The following is a 12,374-nucleotide window of genomic DNA, read 5'->3' as shown; positions in this document are numbered from 1 at the left end:
CTGTGCAACTTAAAGACTGGTGCTAATCTCATTGACTTCCAGTAACTCTTTATATATACGTACAGTGATGAAAATACATAAGTATCTTGCTGACTCAGTCTTGCACAACTCTATACCAGTTGTATGGCAACTAAAATAAAAGTATTGTATTTGTAAAATGTTACCAGAACAGAGTTAATAGTAGATCTTATATGAAAGTTCATTTGCTTCTATCCAGCACCTTTTTGATTACTTCATAGGATGATGTTTGTATGGTGTTTTGATTAAATGTTGTTATACACATTGTGTACTTTTGGCACAGTACAAAACAACATTTGTGATTTTAAAAATGAAACCTCTGAAATAATTTGTTTGAAATATTAACATTTAAAATGTTGCAGCATTCAGTACTTTGCATTTATTAAAAGCTGCTCGGTAAGATAGCTATATGAATCTAGTCTGTCTTGCCTTGAGGATATTGTCAAAATTCCTGTTAGTCATTGGTTTACTTTGTCTGTGGCTTGCTGGCTTTTGTTGGAGACTGCTTGTCTAATTTGGAGTGATTTTGTATTGCTAAGACTGTTTTATATTATTTCCTTATTTATAAAACTTTCCAGTGGTGCTGTTGCAGGATCAGAATAAACCTGCCCTTATGACACTATACATATAAAAGGCAGAATTATATATGTATTGTCTTAGAGGAGAAATATGCATATAATGGGTTTAAGAAATATTATTTCACAGTAGCTTTGCATACTTGAGCATTGCTATTTTCATTCTATTGTTCCTTTCTCCAGTTTTTCTCCTCTTCTTTTCTGTAGAGAAGTGTTTTGCTTATCTATGTGAAATTAGTTTTATTTGAAAACTGTGCTTTATGCATAATGATATTTGCTTCTAAAAGTGGTAAGCGATAATCTTTCCTTCAGTGGACTCTGCTGCCATTCATAAACTGCATGCTGCGCTTTGATATTGGCAATAGATCCAACAGAACAAATGACATGTGATCTGATTCTGGAGCCATACCTCATGTTACACTGCGTATGCACACTTTACGTAAAGTTAAGTATCAGCATTCTCAGCACAGTTATCTCCATTCCTATTTTTCGTTCAAATCCCTGTAGAACTAAACATAAAGCAGAACCACTCTAGGAGTTTGCAGTAAAGTCTTACAGACTAGTGGAAAAGGTAGTGGACCACCATGTTTCAGTCTGTTCCCGTTTTGTCCTAAACCTGCATTCACCTGACATAGGAAATCAGAGAATAAAACTCTAACAGCGTGTACATTCTGCTCTTTTATAAAGTAAATTTTAAGAGCAGAGACCATTAATCCTACTTTACAAGCAATGTTGTGTGACTTGCAGAAAGTCACACTATGAGCCAAGAGCAAAGCCACCCATGGAACCTAAATACATCAGCTATCTGACTCTTTTCTTTGTAAAATATTTTAACCAGTTAAGCCACCTAAATGCCAAATTTGAGAACCAAGTCCCATCATACAAGCTAATGATCTCATTTAAATCAATGGGAAATTTTCTGTTTGCTTTGTTTTATTCACTTTGCTAGACATAAGGAAGTTAAACAAATCTGCAATTATCCACTTAAGTGGTATCTTACCTCCAAAAAACCAGCAGTGATCCTTCGTCAGACTTCTGATTAACTTGATTATTAAGGGCACAAGCACAGACCTAGTGGGACAGTTGATCTTAGAAAAGGAGCACATATTTTCTCAGGGGCTGGAGCAGGTGACCTTTCAAGGCAAAGCCTCTGTTCTAAATAACCTAAGACCCACAAAGGGCCTCCTGTTAGCAGAAGTTTTTCAGGCCATTGTGTAGCATTAGAAATAAAAGCAGCAATTCTCAGGATAAATTCTTAGCAGAAATCCTGAACTGATAAGAATTATGAAAACTCTGATAACATTTATTTCAGTATTTAGTTTGTGCTTTTCTAGCAGGACTACCAGTGGCTTTAGTGTCCAGACAGGATAGACAGGTTGCTTTTTAAGTTCATAATAAACTCAAATACAGTTCACATAATAGCAAATGTATTCCATGATATCTCTGGCTTGAAGGAAGATGAATGCCATCATGCATAAATCACAAATGCTTTTCAGGACCCACTTTACCTTTCCTTATGAGGGAGTTAATTTAACATGTTAGTTTACTATTTATTGTCCATCATTGTGTATTTTCTGTATGACTGAAATAGCCAGAAGAAAATAGGATGATTCACCTCAGTCTTTCTTTGGCCAAAAGTCTTTAATTAAATTGCTGGAGCTCCAGCAACTAGAAAATGTAATTATGTTATTTAGACCCTTGTTCCATCGTGACTTTAATCTAACTTAGGGCTGTGCTTTCAAAAAAAAAAAAAAAAAGGGCAGTCCTGCACCTCTTTCCTACCATCGATAGATACTTGTTTTAGCTTCATCTCTTGTACCAGCACTACTGACGCTATATTCTAAGCCACTAAAAGGAAATGATCCAAGCTGGAAGTGAATCCATTTTTGCTAGGTTAGTTTCCAAACACGTTAGTTCCTTCCTTCAGAGGTCTCTGATGCAGTTATACTACTCATCGGTGTGAAGTCCGCATAAAGGAAGAGGCAGAAATAAGAAGCTGAGAGAAAAGAGATGGCTGGACTTCCCTTTCAGAGATAGCTTGGAGCTATGGCTTTTACATTTGCCATTTGAGACCAGACAGGCTTCTTAATGGTAAAGCATTTCTTAAGTGGTGTGTATGATCTTGCTGTGGATCAAAAGTATAGGCCAGGTCACAATTAATTTGTGGTGCTCTGACCCTGAGTATCTTTAAGATCTCTGCAAGTGGTCTGTGAAACCACTGTAAATTTTTTTGACACCCCTCATCCCTGACACACAATTCCATGTAATTGGCAGGCATAATTGAATACTGCAGTCAGTCAGTAACAGTGGTCAGGAAGATACTTGCAACTACGGTTCCAGTATCAGTGTTTTTTAGATTATATTAGTAAAAATTTTGTTTGATTAAAAAAAAAAAAAAGGCAGACAATAGTGTTTGTTGTCAAAGATGTGAGGTGGCCCAGATTAAAAAAGAAAAATATTAGATGGCCCTTCAGCAAAGAAGGTTTATGATCTGACCTCTTAATGTGTCTTCCAGTGGCGTTTTTGCATGATTTCTGGAAGGTAAAGGGTAACTTTTCTTTTTCATCTTTATCTCCATTTGCATATCAATCCCCTGACAGCTTTCTAGTTAAGTAACAGTGTCTGCTGTTTTCTCAAGCCTATATAATTACAGGATGATTGCTGCTGAGGGCATTACAATTATTTGTGAGATTGCACCTGCCTTTCGTTAGTAAATGAAGCATCCTTAAGTGACAGTTTGACCATAAGTGTTGAATGTGCTGGAATTAATGAAGACTTATCCAGCTGGCTCCTATTTCACTTTGTGCAGTTCCAGACAATGTGACATCAGTGTCAGCAGCTCGCAAGGTGCTTCCTATTGTGCCTTGTAACACTATTCTGCTACACAATACACTAAAGGAAGAGCTGCTTCTCCTGCCACTTTATATGGAGGAGAGCAAGCAAACTCAATAATTGATACCCTGCAGGACTGATAGCATGCCTGGATACCTGGACAAGCTGTTTGACTGCTTCAGCTAACTGTCATCATTTGCTTTTCCCCTCCTTGGAAGAAGCAGGCATTTAGCCAGAATGAGTCTCAGCTTAGGAAAGAAATGCTTTTTCACTGGTTGACTGAAGAGCAGGACTGGGGGAGTCATACTAGTTGTATGTACTCCTAAGTATGACTTACCAAGTCTGATGTTGTTATCTTGTCACTAGCTGATTTAAAAATATGATATACTTTAAATATGTTTACATTGAAGGAGGAATACCACTAAGAGCCGAATTCTTAGGCAAATACCTTGCCACATCACATGGGCCTGTGAGAGAGGTGGATAATAAGGAAGAATTTTGTGGTTTGGTTGTTGTTCCCTATATATACACCCTCATCAGCCACTAGCTGTAACACAAGAAGATGCATATTCTCTGAATTTTTGACCTGAACAGTGTTCTAAACTGATCATCCAATATTTCATTGCCACCAGTGTTCCTGGTTTTGGATGCAGGGCAGAATTTGCCCTAAATACTAGATAAGATAGTGGGCATTAGGGGATATTTCTGTCAATGGGATGGGACTGATTATTATGATTCCTCACAGCACCTGAAAATATAACATGTTTTGTGACTGATGTAGAAAGACATGAAGTGCAAACTATTTCACTGCTCATATTATGGTTCTTTCGTGAAGTGTGTGAATTCTTCTAGCAAAACACAGATCTTCATGAAGAGTGAATTAAACCAGTGTAAATGCAGTCCCACCACAGAGCCATTCAGAATGCAAGCGAATGCTTGTAAGCTCTTCTTCCATGTTCAGCCAGCTCTACTTTACATTCTAGTAAGTTATTTCAAATTCTGTGATACCACAGGGAAAGCTGAATAGTTTGCCTGCTGTTCGGAGAAGGGGCTGTCCTTTTATCCATGTTCCTAACATACAGGAGTTTGCAGGCTTTGAACTGGCTACAATGCAAAATAATTGTTAGCCAGAAGAGTTAATAACGAATAAATAAGTACATGACTCTTATTATTAAATCAGTTGTCTCTAATAGAGGAATACTTCAAGTTAGAAGATAGTTTTCTTCATCTATTTGTTATTTATAGCTTTCTAAATCCATTTATTGAATGTTTTTGGCCTATACCTTACTTTCTTGATTTAATTTTGTTTCTGGTCTGGTTATTCCACAGCGGAGAAGTATTTCAGCAAGCTGTTTTTTTTTCTCCTGAAGTTTCACATTAACAATATTTTTTTTTTTTACTGATAGCCCTGTCCTTAGGATATTTCAGTTATTTTATAACATATATTGCTTTCTGAGTCAAAAGCAGATGGTACACAAATGGCATCTTTAACGTTTTTCTGCCAGATCTGAGTTTCCTTCCAAAAGGTTGAAAAATAATTCTTTGCAGTTGTTTTCAATATTTCTGTAGTACAATAACACATTCTGGTTTTTTAACAGGATTGCACGTTCTTCACTCGGAAAGAAATCCTTCGGTAAGTAAATTGTATTAAGTTTTTCCTTCATGATTCGTATGGAAGGGACTAAGTCTTTCTTCTGACTTGTGAGGAAACCAAGTAAAGCCAGTAATTTTGCATGAATGAATGAATGTAGGATTGGACTCAAGATAAGCTTATAATATGTAAATGTGTATAAGGAGACAGATGGTGATTAGCTTAATGTCAATACCATAGACTTTTCTAGGGATAAGCCATTGAACAGTTGAGAGTCAGTGACTTTTTATGAAAGGAGTTTGCTGCTTTTCTGTTCAGTTATACCAATGAGGGCACATCCTTCAGTCAGTACAGGTTTTGGTACGGACTTAAGTGTGGGGAAAACTGGTGGAACTTAAACTGCAGAGCACTGAGGATGTTTGTTTCTGTACAAACTTTCCCTACGGAAAGTCACAAAGATTGGGATCACTGTTTGCAATAGAAGGGACTTGGTTTTTTTCAGTAGTGATGGATTAAGCCAAACTGAATTAATTTCTGCCTACGTATATGCTGACTTCTTGCTATGGATTCTTGGTCTTGTAACCATTCAGATTAAGGATCTGTAAAAGTATGACATAGATCCTGTCCTGTCAATACACCTGTTGTTTTTCCTGAGGATTTTTGCCCCATTAGGGAGTGAGAATAAATCTGTGGTATGTATCTAGACCTAGGAGCTCATAATGCTTCAGGATTCTCAAATTTTAATAGCTTCTCAGACATAAGAAGCCTTGGTTTTCATAAACATTGGGAACTGCCTTGAGATCAAAAATAGACTTGGTCTCTAGAGAAATGTTCTTTGCCTTGGCTCTGTTGCTGTAAACCTCACTAAGACTGATGTTCAGTGACTCTGTCAAGGCAAAAACTAATGGCATGGCTTTGAGTGGGGTGCTTTATTTTTTGCTGGAAAAACAGGGATTGTATTTCAGCTAATTTATTGCATACCTTTTTCTCATTACTCACAGAGGAATGGTGCGCTCGCTCCTCAGCAGTGCACAACATCTCTGAGACCACTGTGCAGTAAGAACATTGCAATACCACCATCCAAGCCAGGATTTAATTTGGTCCAGGTCCCTCTTATATAATTGTTACGGTTTAAAAATTAGTCACATTGTTGGAGTACATTTTCATGATACATGATGGTGTGAATGAGTCAGAATATGTGTGCAGTGGGTGGGTGATAGCTGGCCCAAAGATAAGCTAAGCTTAATGCAGGCTGGCTCCAACTTAGAAACTGGTGTCCTCAAAGCGAGTCAAGGCTTCACAAAAGTGAATTACCATAGCATGGATGTAACTTCTTCAGCAAAGCATTCCTCACCTGCCAACCTCTAGGAATGACGCATAATTGTTAGCTATAAAGAGGTGTCATTCTGTGTTTGTGGTACCCTACAAAAAATCGTGCAGCTTAAATAAAAATGAATGGTCATTGTATGTTCTGTCAGGGCTGCAACGTTGTTGGTTCTGCTTGAGAATACTGACTTTGGCAATAACAGAATTTGTCATCGCAATTTGTTCAGAAAAGCAGCTGTGAGTCCAAATAACAGAGACTTTGTGGTTTAGACATCAGAAGTGATTCGGTGATATTCCTGTACTGTCATTAGTTCCAGCAGTTGAATAAGGAATAAAAGATGTCCCTGTGTAGCCACCAAATCTCAGATACATGCATTATAGAGCCAGAAAAAAAAATCCCCAAGGATTTAGTGTAATTTCCTGTATAGAACAGACCTTTAGCCACCTTCTAAGTCTTTTAAAAATCAACGAATACTGTTCTTCCGTTTCACAGGGCTACCTTGATATATAACTTGTGAAATAAGTTTGTTTGGATTGGATAAACTGAAAAAAATTGCTTTATATTTCTAAAATCCCCTTTAAACTCAAAATTGTTAAAAGCTTTATAAACAGTGAATTACTTGTGTTTGTACTGTGTTCCTATGAGGGAAATAATTATGAATTAAGGATTTTACATTTTACGTAAGTTAAGGTTCTCTTTGTTGCTTTGAATACCCAATCTAATCGGAGAATTTGGACCCTTCCAGGGGAAGTGATTTGTAAACTGTGATACTATGTCATCTTACTCTTAGGAGTAATTTCTTTTTCTCCTTTGGGATAATCTCTAAGGAAATATTGGAATTAGCTTGAAAGAATCATTGATTTCCACTGCAAGAAGAAAAGTGACTGATTTTGGTACTTGTACACCTAAAATACATTTAGAGAAAAATTTATGGACAAATAGGAAGCCTAAAACGTGTGCAGTACAGGCTCAATTTAAAGAATATGACATAAAATGTGACCAATTTTATAGCAAGACTGTAGCATTGGTGGGGGGAGAATGGACTCAGAACTGTAAAATGCTGATGAAAGAAAGGAAATAAGGAATAAAAAATCTCCACGGAAGTTGTAATTAGGAAACTGCTGAATCTGAATAGGTAAATTTTTTTTTAATCTGGAAAACAACATTTCCAAACTGTGAATTGAACCATCATGTGCAATTCAGAAAATACAGAAAGTGTACTTTGAAAAATACACTGCAGCTTTGAAGAAAAGATACTCTAAAGTAATGAAATCAGAAAATGTCATTATATGGTAGGCAAACAGGAATTTACAGTATTGCGAAATCTGGCTTTGAAATGAAGAGTCAGCAAGTTCTGTTCTCTTTTTCTGTGTTGCAGTGGATAAAAAAATACTTGTATGTAGAGAACGAGTTTGCGATGTGCAGCTTCGATAGGCAGATAAAAACTGGCTGAAACGAAGAGAGATTCCTGTTTGGAATTGTCATAAAACTTTCACATGCATTCTTCAGTTTTTCTTGACATGTGAGATTGAGATAAAACTTATGTTGAAGTTTGATGCCAGGGCACTGAAGACAAGGTTTCAGAACATTCTAAAAATGACAACAACAAATGATCTGGATTTGCGAATATTTTTTATATAACAGTATCCTGGGGTTGATTTTTGGTGTGTGCTGTATCCAAAACCTGAGACTGTATTGCACACAGGACCTTTGGTAATGGTAAAAACAGGTCACAATTTATTTCAGTAAGAGCACTCCATTGTCCTGCAGGACTATTGGCAGCATAAAGGAATATCTGAGTAGAAATGGATCTTTATTTCCTCTTTGATTTAGGCAGATTGCACAGTACTACAAATTCCGCAGTGCTAGACAGAACACTACCTGTATCTCTTTCAAAACTGTGTAATTTGAAACTACATTTGCAGATGGATGATTTGTAATCCTTTTTTCTCTTGCATGGCAAGTGTGATACAGAGTAGAGAAGGTTGCTGTAATTCATAGGACTTGATGATAAAAGAAGCAGCATTGAATTGTGGAAAAGATTCTCCTGCTATTCAAGAACAAGTGGATGCTTTTCTATCTAAGTTTGACATGGGGACTATGGGTGGGATAGGGACTGAGGAATTGGAAGCTCCTGTTTGCTTTCTTACTCTGTCACTAGTCTATGTAAGCCACAGAACACCTTTGACAAATTGCCACTGTAATTTGTCTCTGTTACCTACACTTAATATTTTTGTGCCTTTTAGGTATGAGGATAATGCTGCTTTTGTCTTGTCTGTTTAGATTGCAAGCTCTGCCTGGCAAGGATAATTTGAACTATTTTTACATGCAGCGTGTTAAAAGTGAACTTAGTTGTAGCTTTTGCATTTTACGGTAGTGAAAAAGCTGTTCTGAATTTTTTTTTTTAGGCTTATGGGATCTCTGAGAGGTGTTATTGTCACCTGGTAGACCTGGTCATTTAAACAGAACAATTAAAGAACAGTGAAATGTTGAATGTGGCAAATAGTATTTAAGTTAAAACAACTCTGATATAGATTTTTTTTTTTAATTTTTTTTCTTTTTTAGTAAGTGCTGTTTCTCTAAAAAGCATAAAAATGTAAATAAAGAATTTTGTCTTGGTTTGCTTTTTCCCTTCAGTAACATAAAAGGGCATGAGTGATGTTAATGATAACACCCAAAGTTGTTATAATTTATTGTGAAAGAGAAGTGTAGCTTCTTCCAATAAGAAACATGTAATGGACCTCAGCTTAAGTACTGTGGAAGCCTAATAATACGTTTTGTATTTCATAACTGAAGTTGTAAGGAAACAATCTATTTCCTGAGAAGAGAACAAAGCGTGCACTTAGACACAATTACATTATTTATGTTAGGCTAAAGAAAACTTTTCTGCTTATGGGCTGTGTATGGGAGATAAGGGAGCCATTGCCTGCATGACTTTGCACCCTATCTATATCAAAAAGAGCAAAACCTAAAATATTTATGAGAAACAGTGCAACCTTAGAATAGGATCGTGAAAAATAGATATTCTTGGGTAAGAGAGTAGGTTAACGGAGGTGAAAAACAGATGCTCTGTTTGAAAAGTAGCTATACAAAGCTGAATATTAATGTCTGATTGTAAAACGCTTAGAAGAATAAAATCATGGGAGTAGTTCTGTAAAGGCCTAAAATCAGAGAAGGAATAGTCACTCGGAATCATTGTATTTCCTCTTCTGCCTTATCCTCACAGTGTGATGTTTCTGCTTATTGGGAACCTCTATCCATAATCAGTTTATGATATGGCAGATAGTAATACAATCAATAGCTTTTATTTACTGTGTATAAACTGTTGAATACAAATTGCTATCTAATGAATAGCGTAGAATCAAGAGGTATTTCTGCATGTCTGAGGTGAAGTTTTACTTGAGTGGGAATAAAATGGGTTATGACCTCCTCGTTAATTAGCACTTACTGATTTAGCATGTCCCCACCTCAGTTAAGAGGGAAGTAAGTACTATTGTGCATTTCTTTATGCACTGCAAAATGTTCTCAGCTGTGATATGAAGGAGGTTCAGGTCCAGTTCTGTTTAGGCTGAACTGAATGTCTTGTGCAGCTGCAAAGTTCAGTGAGACAATCCAGCAAGGAGTAACCTTACCAAAAAAAAAGTGAATAGGTTTTTTTTCCCACCCTGGCTGGCACACCATCCATTTGCATGAGTGTTGGTGAGGACACAAGGAAGGGGCACATTGTGGAGGTGGGGATGAAGGGATGAATATGGCAGCTCCAATTTAGATCGATTTAAACTGATGTAAACCAGCATGAGATTGCAATTAGGTGAAATGGGCTAAGTGTTTTTATCTGTCCCTACAGAAAAACTAGCCCATCAAAAAGCCCAAACAACAAAAAATCTATTTTCTGCTGGTTTAATGAGCTGAATCAGCTCTCCAAGGGATCAAATGAATGCTAAAGCTGGCACAAGATCCAGAGCGAGCAAATGCAACTGAAAATGAGGAAAGGAGAGGAGAGCAAGACTTAGCATTTCAGTACCAGTAAGGTGTTAGATTGGCTTAGTCTAACTTCAGTGTGTAAGACTTTGGTACCAGCATCAACTTAAGTCAACGTAAACGCAGGCTGTGGTCAAAGGGTTGAGGACACATTCTCTTGATTGATCATCTGAGTCTAAATTTGCAAATTATCAGGAAATAGTAGAATTCATGAATTTAAGGTGAAGAAGAACACAGAATAATGAAAATGGATCTAGGAAAAAAAGAAAGTAAGTTAGACTGCAGCAGCGGCAAGCATGCCTGGTGAAAGAGAAAAATAGAAACCGTAGGTCATTATCAGTGTTTGATAGCTATTTATCACCAGAAAACCTAAATACACTCTTAAGTCTTTATTAAAGATGGTTAATTTTGAGAAGTACTTAACACAACTGAGAAGATTCACTCATGGGCCCGGGACAAGAACATGTTAAAGAATGTTGGGTAATGTAGACATATTTATGTTATTGCTGACTCAAAACATTATCTAAAATACTTATAGGACAGCTGACAAATTATTACAGTTGTTAGTGATTTCGTTGGTAGGTATGTGTTAGAGCTTTGAAAACATGCCCCACTTTTCTTAAGGAGAATGTGGAAATTAGACCAGTGTGTATAACTTCAGGACACAACTTTGGTGTATGGAAAGATGCCAGAGCACACTGGTAGACAACCAGTTTGTAAGTGCCTAGAACATAATACGTGCTTAGAGACCGCCACTGTGGACTTGTTAAAAGCAAATCTCTTCCTCTGAGTGGCTGCGCTTGTGGATAAGAGAAAAGAAACGTATCTTTATTTTGATAAAGCCTTTTATATATTCCTGTATGTGTTAGTCCTTTTCTACCTGTGTAAGTGCGCTGACCTCTTGGCTGAGGTACCATTGAACATACTTGGAAAATTTGTAAGAATGGTAAGAAACATTGAGGTGAAGAGGGTTGCAGACACTATGAAGATCAAGATTAGCTTTTTCAACAGTGCTCAATATATTAGAGAAATTGCTAGATCCAAAATGAGCAACAGGAAATTCACACAGTCAAGTACAAAGAACTGAGGAAAATTTGCAAGCGCAGAATGCAATGTAGCAAAAAAAAACGGGGCAGGGGATTAGCTGATCTAAGCAAAGTGAGCATAATTTTAACAAACAAACAAAACCCACAAAACCCCCCGATGCTCTTGCAAAAAAAGGGAAATGTAGTTCTAGGATGCATTAATCTCAGCATTGTATATAAAATGGGAGAATTCCCATTGGGAATGTTGGGACCTCAGTAGGAATACACTGTCCAGTTTGGGCATCACCATTTAAAAAAGATTTGTTGTACTGGAAAATGTCCAGTAGGGAGAAACAATAAGAGGAAAAAATGGCATATGGACAAAGGTGAAAAAACACTTTATTCATAGCAGTGAATCTGTTTATATAACGTGCCTCTCTTGTGATTGTAAATGGGAACAAATGGTTGAGTTATCTCTTATAAGGCAGTATTTCTCTCTCAGTTTTGTCTGATTTTCTAGCAGACAAGCTTTTACTCCAGTAATAATGCTTATCTGCTAGCCAACCCATCTGTTTCTATTTCTCCCTGTAGACTAGTACAATTTGGCAAACACCCAAGCATTCAAACACAGGTGTTCTTGGATGTCTGTCCTAGCCAAAAAGCACAAAATCTGTAAAGTTGTATAGCTTGAGACTGACTTAACCCAGCTAGACAACTGCTGGGGGAATATGGCACTAAATTACCAAGCTGGGCACCATCTGGACAGTCAACAAACCTTTGAACCATTTTGTAGAAGAAAATTAGTAATTCTATTGCCTTCTCTGCCTGTTTCTTGGCATGTTTTTGACAGGTGAAAGGTGAGGTGCCAAGGAACCCTTCTAGCCAATCCAGCTATATGCTGGATTTTAAATCTGAAACCTGCCTGAGAGTTAAGTTGGGGAGATAAGCAGCGGTTTCCTCCAAGTGTCTGGAAAGCCTTCCTTATAAGGGAGCAAATGCAGCAAACTGCTTGAGATGCATCTCCC

General features: G+C 37.2%; 1 protein-coding gene across 2 annotated transcripts in view; it reads left to right on the top strand.

Moving 5' to 3' along the window:
* CIB2 (calcium and integrin binding family member 2) overlaps window positions 1-12,374 on the top strand; it is a 48,004-nt gene that overhangs the window by 7,642 nt on the left and 27,988 nt on the right. Inside the window, exons 1-2 of one of the 2 annotated variants that reach the window (XM_075160380.1) lie at window positions 4,089-4,407; window positions 5,024-5,058. In XM_075160380.1, the coding sequence (XP_075016481.1) occupies window positions 4,213-4,407; window positions 5,024-5,058 (230 nt within the window). In that variant the 5' untranslated portion in view covers window positions 4,089-4,212. Of the gene's footprint in view, window positions 1-4,088; window positions 4,408-5,023; window positions 5,059-12,374 lie in introns of those variants that run through there. The other variant, XM_075160379.1, reaches the window with a different exon arrangement.

The sequence above is a fragment of the Calonectris borealis genome, chromosome 11 (assembly GCF_964195595.1).
Source record: "Calonectris borealis chromosome 11, bCalBor7.hap1.2, whole genome shotgun sequence".
Lineage (NCBI taxonomy): Eukaryota > Metazoa > Chordata > Aves > Procellariiformes > Procellariidae > Calonectris > Calonectris borealis.
Note: the sequence above shows the minus strand (reverse complement) of the source record. Positions and strands in the feature narration are given on the sequence as shown.